The 12,571-nt window shown below is 45.0% G+C and overlaps 1 protein-coding gene and 1 long non-coding RNA gene across 6 annotated transcripts in view; both read right to left on the reverse strand.

The window, feature by feature from the left end:
- LOC309383105 overlaps positions 1-12,571 on the reverse strand; it is a 123,720-nt gene that overhangs the window by 15,605 nt on the left and 95,544 nt on the right. The window contains exon 1 of one of the 5 annotated variants that reach the window (XR_014173760.1): positions 5,829-6,175. The exons of the other annotated variants lie outside the window; for them this stretch is intronic. This is a non-coding gene — a long non-coding RNA (uncharacterized lncRNA). Of the gene's footprint in view, positions 1-5,828; positions 6,176-12,571 lie in introns of those variants that run through there. 5 annotated transcript variants of the gene reach the window in all.
- DIO3 (iodothyronine deiodinase 3) lies at positions 3,318-5,767 on the reverse strand. The gene has a single exon (XM_081935284.1). It carries the CDS (start codon positions 4,930-4,932, stop codon positions 4,060-4,062), a length of 873 nt encoding a protein of 290 aa, XP_081791410.1. The 5' UTR covers positions 4,933-5,767; the 3' UTR covers positions 3,318-4,059.

Consider the following 12,571-nt stretch of genomic DNA (forward strand, 5'->3'; position numbering starts at 1 on the left):
CAAACATTGACTTGATTAATGACCCCTGCAATAAAGGGTTGTAAAAGTGGGCTGGTCATGTGGGTGACCTGTTTTATGTTCACAACTATGATGGTGATGGGCAGGCTCCATTATGGTCATAAGCCGAGAACTACCTATACCAGGGTTGTCCAAACTTGGGAACTTTAAGACTTGTGGACTTCAACTCCCAGAATTCCCCAGCCAGCATGGCTGGCTGGGGAATTCTGGGAGTTGAAGTCCACAAGTCTTAAAGTTCCCAAGTTTGGACACCCCTGACCTATACGAAGTCTAAGGCTAGCTCAATGCTTCTTTTCTTTATTTATCCCAAAGCCGCTTACCATAAAGTCTTTTATTTAAATTTTTCTGTTATGATTAGATAATGAATTCATGTCTTGTTATCCCAAGAAAACCCCATATCTAATTTTGAGTAATTTACTCAATGTGTGGACTACACTAAGTGAACTATCCCCTACGAAAGCCGTTTCTACAGGTGACCAGCATGTTAGATAAAGGTAAAGGTTCTCCTTGCAGATATGTGCTAGTCGTTCCTGACTCTAGGGGGCAGTGCTCATCTCCGTTTCAAAGCTGAAGAGCCAGCGCTGTCTGAAGATGTCTCCGTGGTCATGTGGCTGGCATGACTAAATGCCAAAACGCATGGAACGCTATTACCTTCCCACCAAAGGTGGTTCCTATTTTTCTATGTGCATTTTTTACGTGCTTTCAAACTGTTAGGTTGACAGAAGCTGAGATAAGTAATGGGAGCTCACTCCGTTACGTGGCACTAGGGATTCGAACTGCCAAACTGCCGACCTTTCTGATCGACCACTGCATCCCTGGATCAGCATGTTACAAAGAGGCAAAATGTTGGAAATGGTGTCACAGTCCCAGCCCCAAACCTTTTATACAAGCAATGCTACATTTGTCCCTTTTTGATCCCTGGCTCCCGTGGACACTGCTGATTAAACCACTTCTGTATTGTTGCCAAGAAAATGAAAGGGAAGTGCTCATGTAATTCCCAGGAGCTGAGCTTGATTCCAGGAAGATCCTACCTCAATCTTTTCAGGTTGCAACCCGATTTCTGAAATGGTTAGCCAGCAGCCGTATGAGAATTCAGGGTGACTCAAAAGCCACATAACCTACCACTATGTTTAGAAATGTGAGTTTTGGATTATAGCTTACGTGTTCAAACATTGCAGTTCTGTTGGTGGTCTGACTGTATTTGACTGGTATTCTTTATTATATAAGGTCTAACTATACAATAATTACAAATAATACATAAATTAGCACTTGGGTTTGAGTAATACCTCTTTGCTCAATTCAAGTAAACAAAGTGCTCTGAAGATAATAGTGAAACAAGTACTGGTAATAGCTCTTAGCCCAGCTGTAAGAGGTTGCCTGCCCAGATTTATTAAGGTCATGTTGCTTGGACTAAAGCAGTTTTTTTTACATGGGATATGGAAAATTATGGTAAAGCAAGCATATTTCTCGCATTAATAAAACTAATAATGATCAGAATTGGCATAACACACCTAGAAAAGTGGAAAACGGCTGAGCATTTTTAAAGGTTTTGTGTATATCACAAGAGGCAATCCTTTGTGGGGATAACAGGTAAGAATATCATATTTTTTTAATTCGTTCCCTTTTTCTAAAACACTTTACTATCTGCTGACCATCCCTGTATGTGCAATGTGAGCTAAAAAACAATTCCCTGCTACAATGCAACATATTATAGTTACTTGAAACTGCATGCCAACATTTGAAGTTGTGTGGCATAAGATTGAGAGACCTATCCAAACCATAGCTGTGCAGGCAAAGGGTTGTAACAGAGAAATCTCACAAGCAGTGCAACTGCTCCTAAATGAAACATCCTTTCCTATCTCTTGGCATCAGTTCTCTTCCATGCAGTTAAGCTAACTGCCTTTTCACAACACTTTTACTCATTTCTCCCCCCCCCCAAGATTACTCATGTTAGTACCAGAAATCTGTGGAGCAGGTAACTGTTCATCAGTAACCACAAAGGACAATATGCTGATAAGATGTGATGTAACCAAAGCCTCAAGGATTACTTGATGTGTGTAGTTCTTTTCTGGGAGAGGAGGGGCGGGGGGAATGAAAATAGCCCAGATATTTAGAGGCATTGTCTGGGAATCCAACTATTCCTCTGGCTCAGCCCACCCAGCAAGTTCAAATGATTTACAAATCACAATCATTTCCCTTAACAAATCTACCCAACACTGGTGTTTATGAGGATATTTTTGGCTCTTTCTTTACACATTTACATATTCAGTATATAGGATGATAGGAGGATATTTTTTCTCTTTCTTTACACATTTACATATTCAGTATATAGGATGATAGTAGCAAACCCTAGAAGTCTATTGCCCCCCCCCCAATGCCTTAAGAATAAACAACTTTTACAGAGAAGAAGGGCACTTAATTTCTAGACTTGCAACCCCAACTTCTAAGTTGCATGATAAGTGGGTTTCAAATGCATAACAATTGCAGAATTCTAGTTGCATAAACTTTCCTTGAATGGGGAGGGAGAATGTTTTTGGGATTCTATTTCATTTTCTAAGCCCCTGTAGACTTCATAAAACAGTGGTTAAGAGTCTCACAAAATAAATCAATATTTGGTTTAAGTGTAAACTGACTGTGATTTGTGACCCATTGTTTATATGACTCAGGGTGCTGTGTAAACCCAGCAAGTTCTACTTGAGTTAAGAAACTATGGTTAAAACAAACAATGGCTTAGCACAACGGGCCAACCCTTAAAAGCTCATGTCACAATATACAGTTGTTCTCTCCCACCAAATCCAGAGTGATTCCAGGTATTCTGTCTTCCAAGGTGATAAACCTACATATTTCCTAATTGGGGGCTGGCAGTTGAATCTTCCATAGAACTGGTAAGACAAAACTCCCCCACCTTATCAGAAGGCAAACTGGAGAAGGCTGTTCATGCGAGATCCGCAGTTGTGTCCCCCCCCAAAGGCAGTGGTAGAACACCGTCCCCTTCCCATCCAACAAGGCATCTTCTCCTTTGCTTAAAAGTGGCATCTGATCACATCAGTTTGGCAGCAACTTCCTCAAATCAAACATCTGAGCCACCATGGAAACGTTCCTAAAAGCTCTTTTACAAATGGCTGCTAGTCCACACGAAATATACATAGTGTAAAACATGTTTTCTCCAGGTGGGTCCCTCCCCTGCTTTTTCTCCCCACCTGTTGGGACCCTCATTGAACCAAGTTGAGAAAGTTGCTGCACCTCTGGAGCCTTAATCTCCTCCCTTTTTCGGTTAGAAAGATCCAAATGAGGCATACTTTATTCAATCATCTTTATTAATAATGTTATAAAAAGCTCATAAAAAACAGGTATTTTACAAAAAAAAGATAAAAGAAGCTCAATATACCACCAGATCAGAAATCACATAAATAGACTTGTGGGATGTTTTTTTGTTTTTTTTCTCTTTTTTTTTTAGCTTTCCTCAAAAACCAAAACTGGCAATTCTGGCATCTCCCAATTTCAGACTCGGTTTCCTGGCGCTCCAGAACCATTTCGAAACCGGTCATCATAAAGAAACGCTAGAACTCGCAGCCAAGGTTTTTGCTAGGATAGCGGAGGAAAAATAAGGAGAGCACACACACCGCTCGGCCACGCGAAACTTCTCTCCAACAGACACACACGTGCAGGGCAGAAGACCGTTCCCATCGGAAACACCCGCGCACACGTACACCCGAAGCCCGCACGTGCACGTGCACGTACAGCAACAGGCCCTCCAAAACAACCAGGAAGCGCGTCCCCCCCCCCCCGAGAGAGAGGGAGAGAGAGCGAGAGCTGTTCGTTCACGCACGCAATCCGGAAATAAAGGGAAACAAAACTGCACGTGGAAATGGATGTCAATAACAAATGCTGGGCAAATCAACATGATTTGAATAACGTCTCGCATGAAAACTCACACAGAGCCTCTCGGGAGTTACGGAGAGGGGCGGGAAAGGCGAGCGCAGCATTTCGAGCTGCGCTCTTTCCTTCCCGTCCACTTTGCTCTCCGCCCGGGAGTCTTCCTTACACCTGAACGATGACGGTGCTGGGCCCGGCCCGGAGGCTACTCTTATACTGGTCGAGCCAGTGCCTGAGTTCGGAGATCTTGTAGCCCTCGGGGCCCCGGCCGCCCTGGTATATCACCTTCCGCTCTTGGATAATGTAGATGCGCTCGAAGTACGCCCCGTAGGCGGCGCTGGAGGCGTTGTCCATGGTGTCCACGGCCAGCGGGCAGCCCGGCGCGCCTTCCTTCATCAACTGAGCCGCGCGCAGCCGGTCCTGCAAGCACTGGTGCTTGGGGATGTCGTAGGCGGCGTCCGAGCTGACCCAGCCGTCGGAAGGGTGAGCCTCCTCGATGTAGACCAGCAAGAAGTCGGCGATGTCCACGAAGCGCGTGGCCAGGCGCTCGAAAGCGCGCAGGCGCGCCATGAAGGGCGGTCAGGTGCAGCTGCCGAAGTTGAGGATCAGCGGCCTCTTGCCCCGGGCGTAGTCCAGGATGCGCAGCCGCGTGCGCCCGTCCAGCTGGACGACCTCGGGGTTGGGTGCCGTCGCGCCGACGTGCGCCGCCTTGAAAAAGTCCAGCTTCTGCCCGTGCCACACGGCTTTGAGCGACTCCAGCGTGAACATGCGGTTCGAGTCGGAGACGCAGAGCGGAGGGTCGTCCGGCGGGCAGGTCCCATCGCTCGAGTCGCCGTCGTCCTCTGCCGCCAACTCTTGCTCCTCACCAGGTGCCGCCGCCTCCGCCGCCGCGGCGGTCAGCAAGAGTTTCTTCCGGATGCAGAGAAAATCCAGGAGCCAGAGCATCACAGCGGTCAGGAGGAAGCGGGGCAGGAGGAGGACGCCGGCGGCCACCTGGCTGAGCGCTTGCAAGGTTTGGGCGCCCACGGAGTGTAGCATCGCCGCGGCAGGAGTGGCAGCTCTGCTGGGCACCCACGCTGTGGTCCCGAGCCTCCCGCTCGCCTCCCCCGTCGCTCACTCCCACCAGCTCCTCTGGGCGCCTCAGCTGATGAGATCCCGCTTCTCCTTAAACCCATTTTATAGTCGGGGATTTAAATGAAAAAAGTGACTCCACCTCCGGCCGGAACCCGCCTCCTTTGGAACCTGAGCCCGGGGATTACCTACCCCTCCACTCCAATGACCTAAAAATATACTGGCCAAGAGAGGCACTGGGGGGGTGTGGACCGAGGGAACGCGCAAGCGAGCCAGCCCCAACCTGGCTTTGGAAGGACGGGGGGACGTGCCACGGCGCAGGGAACGGCCGTTCTCAGGCCAGGCAGCTTTAGGGCATGTCCGGGTCTTTTCCCGGGCAGGTCGGGCGTGCCGGGAATAATCGACGCAACAGGCGCCCTTCTCCTCCTCCTCCAACATTGCTCACTTGGGTGTAAACTTGGGGAGCGAGCGAAAGTAATCAATGAAACGCTGGGGACGCGGCGACCAATACCGGACTCCCCCCCCCCTTCCCAAGCACTCTCGGGCAAGTAGTCGCCCCTTTCTTGCCTCTTCTCTTTTCCCGCGCTCGCCACCCCAACCCTCCAAACGTGGATGGAAAGCGAGGCCGAAGTGAAATTATCCCGAAGAGTGAATCCTCCTCCCCCACCGGTGCACGCAAACGCCTCGGAAAGCAAACCTCTCACGCGGAGCAGCGTCGCCAAACTTTGTCTTAAGTCTTGGAAGAGCCGACTCGATCCCCACCTTCCCCTCAAGGTTTTTTTTTTTTTTTGCCTCCGCCCGTCCCCCTTTGCCAGCGGTGAGGCGCGAGAAGCGGTGGGCTAGTCGGTTAAAAACCAAAGTACCTGGCTCGGTCTTTCTCCGCTTGGGAGACGGACGCCTTTTCCTTTTGGGCCTTCGGGTTCTGGGACGCCGTCGACGTGGTGGTGGAAGGATAGACGTCGTTATCCGGGAACCCGGGAGTTAATGTTTGGTTGGTGACCTCGTCTCGGAGTTACCTCGCTGGTTAAACCTGTTGACCGCGGCGAAATCGACAGCCTGGTTTTAAATGCGCGAGATAATAGGTTTTGCTTCCCGCAGCCGCCGCTAGGGGTAGCTGTTGGCCGAAGGGTGAAATCGGTAGCTCGGAGCCCTCCGCGTGTCTAAACTCCCGTTTTTAACCGACTTGACTGAGAATATTTGGAATTTAGCAGTACAAAAAGCCAAAGGTGTTCACTAACTCCATCCCCAAAGGATATAAAGTTCAGCATGGTATATAAGATGGAATGAATGCACCCTCTGAAATTATGAGTCCTTAAACAGCTTTAGGATTCATTGGTTACACAGGGACATTGCATACAAGCACACACTTCCCCCTTACATTAGAAGTCATTCTGTTCCAAGGGGGACTGTGTTTATGCTGGGTATTAAGCAGAAGTCTTTCCCTTTAGCTGATAGCATACTTTTTTTCAGCTGGAGATGGCTTCAGTAAACTACTAACAAAACTAAGTTCTCTCATACCATCAACAACACATTAATGTTATGCAACAGGACTTTCACTCTGTGGTTTTGCTCTGTAGAATACTTTGAAAACGATTTAGAATTAGGCTTTGAACCATGCACAAGCACTTCCCTGCTGTTTATTAAAGGAGCCCATTCTTTTTCAAGCTTCTGTGCAAGCCGAAAAAAATAGACCTGGTGCTTTTAAAGCTTGTCTTAATGAAGAGAGTCCTTAAAGTAGCAGCAACCTTTTAAAGCTCCAACAGAAACTTTTAAAACGAGTGTCCAACTCGTGCTCATAAGACTTGTGAGCTTAAAGTTAAAGCATGGCTGGCTGAGGAATTCTGGGAGTTGAAGTCCACAAGTCTTAAAAGTTGCCAAAGTTGGATAAGAGAGGTCTTGTGTTTGAGTATGTCTGAATCATGGCTTCTAATATCTTTCAAATAGTGTTGGCCCCTGTCATGCAAGATAAATTTTGGATAATGTTACACTGTATATTGCATTTAACAGCCACCTGTTGTATAATGTATAAAAAGTTTCCCCCCCAAACATCATCAGTCTGCTAAACATATAATTCCCTCAATACTGTCAAACTATTCACTAAGGCTGCATTACTATTACTATTAATCTTCTCATCATTCCTATCACCCATTTCCTCCCACTTATGACTGCATGACTGTAACTTTGTTGCTTGTATCCTTATGATTTATATTGTTTCCTAGTATGATTTGATTGCTTATTTATACCCTATGACTATCATTAAGTATTGTACCTTATGATTCATGACACATGTATCTTGTCTTTTTATGTACAAGGAGAGCCTATGCACCAAAGACAAATTCCTTGTGTGTCCAATCACACTTGGCCAATAAAAAATTCTATTCTATTCTATTCTATTCTATTCCATTCCATTCCATTCTATTCCATTCCATTCCATTCCATTCCATTCTAATAAAATAAACCAACCAAAAAAAAAAAAAAGAACCAATCCTGAATGGAGACACTTCATATTTTTCTAATAACTTGGTGGTTATAAAATGTTGAAGGAGAATGGATCAATTGTAGTTCCTGGGTAGTTATCAAGGATAGACCCTTGTAGAGTGCACTGCAGTAATCCAAATGGGAAGTGATCAGGATGTGAGTGCCCCTGACGAAATCTGCTTAAATGACCAAAAATGACCAAATTGTATTGTATTGTATTGTATTGTATTGTGTTGTGTTGTGTTGTGTCGTGTTGTGTTGTATTGTATTGTATTGTATGTAAACTGCATTTCTGGGTTCACTATCAGATTGGGATGTAAGAATATGGACGGCCAGTGGATGGCAGCAAAGCAGTACAGAAAAAAATATGTATTTAAAACATTTATATAGCTTCCCATCTTATTTAGCATAATTTTATGAAGAAAAATAAAAGCATAAAGATCAGCATAAAAACTCATAAAAATGAACCCTTTGCTCCTATTAAGAGGTGGTGTGAGTTTTTAATTTCAATTTTAATTTGGGAATTTTTCCAGTAACCCTAGAAAAGGAGACAGTTCCATATTTCAAAATAGAGAATGAAGTAGATTTAAGTAGTGCTCTCCAGATGTTTGGCTACATCTCTCTTAATCTCTAGTGGTTAGCTGTGCTGGGAAGCCTGAGAACTGAAGTCTAGAATATCTGAAAGGCACTAGATTGCCTATCCCTGATCTAAGGATCCCAAAAAGAAAAAGAAAAAAAACTCCCCCTACAGATACAAAGTAAATTAAAACCTCCAAAACTGGAGACTTTAATTTACTTTCAATCAGCCAACCAGTTTTCTGGAGACTCTAGAGATCAGTGAACACCTGTACATTATTGGGCACTTGGCTTTGGAGACTATTGATGACAAGAGGACCAATAAGTACAAGAGAGTGATTATGTTCAAGGAAATAGAGCAGCATTTCTTAACTTTGGCCACTTTAAGATAGGTCTGTGATGGCGAACCTATGGCACGTGTGCCACAAGTGGCACACGGAGCCATTTGTCAGGGCACGCGAGGCGCTGCCCTGTCAGCTGGCCAGCGCGCATGCGCGCACTGGCCAGCTGGGTTCACCTTTTTAAAAGCTATTTTTCGCCTTCCCCAGGCTCCAGAGGCTTTATAGGAGCCTGGGGAGGGCAAAAAGAGCCCCCCCGCCCCCCCGGAGGCTTCAGGGACCGTCCCTGAAGCCTTTGGAGCGCTTAAAACCACCCTCCGAGCAAACCGGAAGTGACTTGCAACCCCCCTGCGCTCCCCCCACTTGTGGCACGCGAGCCAAAAAAGGTTTGCCATCACTGAGATAGGTAGTCTTCAACTCCCGGAATTCCCTCTTAGGGCTCCAGCAGACTTTTATTTTTTTTTATTTTATATACCTATTTGTATCCCATCTTTATTATTTTTACAAATAACTCAAGACAGAAAACATATAAAATCACAAATGAAGAGGTGATAAGCCGCCTGGGAAAGCAAAGGGAAATAATCAAAGTCATTAAAAAGCGAAAGTTAGAATATTTAGGACATGTCATGCGACACCCAGAAAAATATGGCATACTTCACTTAACCCTCCAGGGAAAAATGGAAGGCAAATGAGGTCCAGGCAAAAGAAGAACATCATGGCTTCAAAATCTAAGGGACTGGTTTGAACAAAACTCGACAGCACTTTTTCATGCGGCTGTTGAGCAAAATGATGGCCAACATCTGATGATGGATATGCCACAAGAAGAAGAAGAAGGAAACATATCCAGCATACCTTCCTCCTCCTATTTTCCCCACAGCAACAACCCTGTGAAATGAGTTGGGCTGAGAGAGAGTGACTGGCCTAAGGTCACCCAGCTGGCTCTCATGACTAAGGTGGGACTAGAACTAGAATTCACAGTCTTAAGCATCAAATCAAACTGGCTCTCCTTGTGGCTGGGGAATTCTGGGAGTTAAGAGTTTGCCCATCTTAAAGTGGCCAAGGTTGATAAAACCTGGAAAAGAGCATAGTATAGCTACACCTATTAAGGTTTTAGGGAAAAAAAAGTTGAGCAAGAAGTTATGAAATAACTACAAACAATTACAGTATGGAACCCTGACTGCTCTTTAGAAGGCCAGATCCTGAAGATGAAGCTCAAATACTTTGGCCACCTAATGAGAAGGAAGGACCCACTGGAAAAGAGCCTAATGCTGGGAAAGATGGAGGGACAAAAGAAGAATGGAAAGACAGACAATGAGGTGCTGGATGGAGTCACCGAAGCAGTAGGTGTGAGCTTAAATGGACTCCATAGGATGGTAGAGGACAGGAAGGCCTGGAGGAACATTGTCCATGGGGTTGCGATGGGTCAGACATGACTTTGCAACTAACAACAACAATATTAATGCCAAAAAAGATATTAGGAGATGTTCTGCACTGTACTTTTCATAATATTAGGACCCTAAACCACCAAGGAAATGGAATGGTGGAAAACTCAGGATAGACAAGGAAGTGCTGCTTCATACAGCCCATATTTCAACTATGGAATTTGCCATTCCAAGAGATGGTAGCAGGAACCTTCAAAGGTGTATGCGTGTTAAACATGTTCATGACAATTGCTCTTGGAATGGCTCATAGTTGTGCGTTAGAACATTATCTCTAGTATTGTGAGAAGATCCCACTTTATACTCATCGCTGAAGAAGAGAATGCCAGGATATTGTACTCCTAACCTGCTTGTGGGCTTTCCAGAAACATTTTATTGGAACATCACTTTAGGAAGATAAAGCTGGCCTGGATCATCTATGGAAAAATCCGATACTTAACTATGCACTTTGTGAAGAAAAGGAGCTTTTCCCTGTCATCTTTCTCCACAACTTACTCTATTACTCTATTACTGTATGTCCCTCAGTTTTTAAAAAAGATCTAAGCGGGGGTGGGCTTCAAAAATTTCAACAACGGGTTCACTGCCTGGTTGCTGGGTGGGGGTTGCCATGGTGGGTGTGGCCTAGTCAGCCTCCTGCATCATGGCGGGGAGGGGATACACACAGACCTTTTTGTCTTCCCCAGACTCCGGAGGCTTTCCTCGAGCCTCTGGGAGGGTGAAAACTGCCTCTTCTGGGCTCTGGAGGCCCTCCAGAGTTCCTTCTGGAACTTCCAGGAAGCCCATTTTCCCTGTCCCCAAGCCTCCGCACAGGCCCTGCACTTACCTCGCATCCAAAATGAGCCACATGAAGACTCCTGGGAGGGCGGGGTGGGGTAGGTGGGGCCAGTCGGGTTGGAATTTGGAGGGTCTCCAAACTGGCCATAATGTTAGCTACGGGTTCTCCCGAACCCAGGCGAACTCATAATGGCCCACTCCTGGATGTAGGTAAAGGTAAAGATTCCCCTTGCACATATGTGCTTATCGTAACTTACTCTAAGGGGTGGTGCTCATCTCCATTACAAAGCTGAAGAGTCAGCGCTGTCCGAAGACATCTCCGTGGTCATGTGGCCGGCCTGACTAAATGCTGAAGGTGCACTGAACACTGTTACCTTCCCCCCACAGGTGGTCCCTATTTTTCTACTTGCATTTTTACATGATTTTGAACTGCTAGATTGGCAGAAGATGGGACATGTAGCGTGAGCTCACTCCGTTACATAGCACTAGGGATTCGAACTGCCGAACTGCTGACTTTTCTGATCGACAAGCTCAGGGACTCAGCCACTGAGCCACCGCATCCCCTGGTTCTAAGGCACCCTCAAATTTAGAACTTTTCATCATAAATAAACTTAATGTTCTTTTGTATTCAATGGTTTCTCCCTTGTTGTTGGTATTGTTTTTGAACTGTGATTGTTTTCCTCTTACATAACTCTCTTACATTTGTAACTTTATTGTGTTTAATCTGAAATACGAAGTGTGAGCAAGAGGAACTAGGTTCCCCCCCCCCCCCCCCGCCGAATATGTATTGGGTCTCTTTAGTGCTAGTACTGCTGCATACCACACAAATTTGATGTTTCTATCCTTAAAACCATTCATACATCCATGTTTCCTATTCAAGAAATATAGACTGGAAAGAGCATAGTACATGTACTGTAATGTATTTGTGGTTGTGACCTTGTTGCCTGATCTTAATTCCTTAACAACAAGTGGTTGTTTGTGCTATATTTTGTAACTTTACATTGAATTGAGCAATGGGAAATGGAACGTGCCCATAACAGAATTTTAGCCTTGGAAGAAATTTCAGTTACTGCTCTTACCAAACCTATGGATCAAAAGGGATTGAGCCTCAATTGCTTAGGCAGTATTTATGCATGCTTAACTTGCTTTTTTGGATTTTAGTGGAAATGCTCCTACATAAACTTTCTGTAAGAGTTACTGATATTGCAGATCAATCTTGACTTGGGTTTTTGTGCAAAGTTGAATCCTCAACTTGGCTATATTTTTGAAGTCTAGATTTGATTCATATTTAATGTCAAGCATTTAGGAAAAATGGCATGAAAACCCCGAAGCCAAGCATTTTCTGGCCCCTTCATCCATCCCTAAGCCTACTAGATTATCCACATGCCTTGAGGGACATATACGTTATATTGGGGTAGGGTTCAATATCCAAACATTGAATAGCATAACATCTGTTTTTACTCTTGGCACTTACAAAATCAAACAAAACTGAAGTAAAAGTATGCTGAAAATGTATATATGTACAGCCTCTCACACACTGATAATGTTACACAGCATTCAATGAGTCCTATGCTGCTCCACAGAGAATAAATTAGTAATCCTTGCTGGAGCATAACATTGCTATAAAAGAAAAAGAATACTTTTAGAGATGATGTCTCTCTTTTGTAGGATTAGGATCAGTTAAAACTCTTACAAAGGGGACAGCCCCTTTAGAAATGCTCACAATTCAGATCTTTGCCAGTTTAACAATCCTGCCTGTTTTGAACATTCAAAGCAAAAATTGGCATCCTTCCATCTCAAACTTCTAATCACATAACGTTTCCAGATTCCCCTCCCCCCTGTCCTCCCCAGTTAGATTCGAGAGAACTGCCGATTCAGTTGCGTTTCTGGGGAAGTCATGACTCTCCCATTATGGTTAGATTACAGTTTCTGTTATCCTTGGCTGTTAGCCATTTTACCTAGACTCAATAAAATGTGCCATTTTGGAATGTCACAAGTTTG

This window comes from Natrix helvetica, assembly GCF_964273705.1.
Source record: "Natrix helvetica genome assembly, chromosome: 1".
Classification (NCBI taxonomy): Eukaryota; Metazoa; Chordata; class Lepidosauria; order Squamata; family Natricidae; genus Natrix; species Natrix helvetica.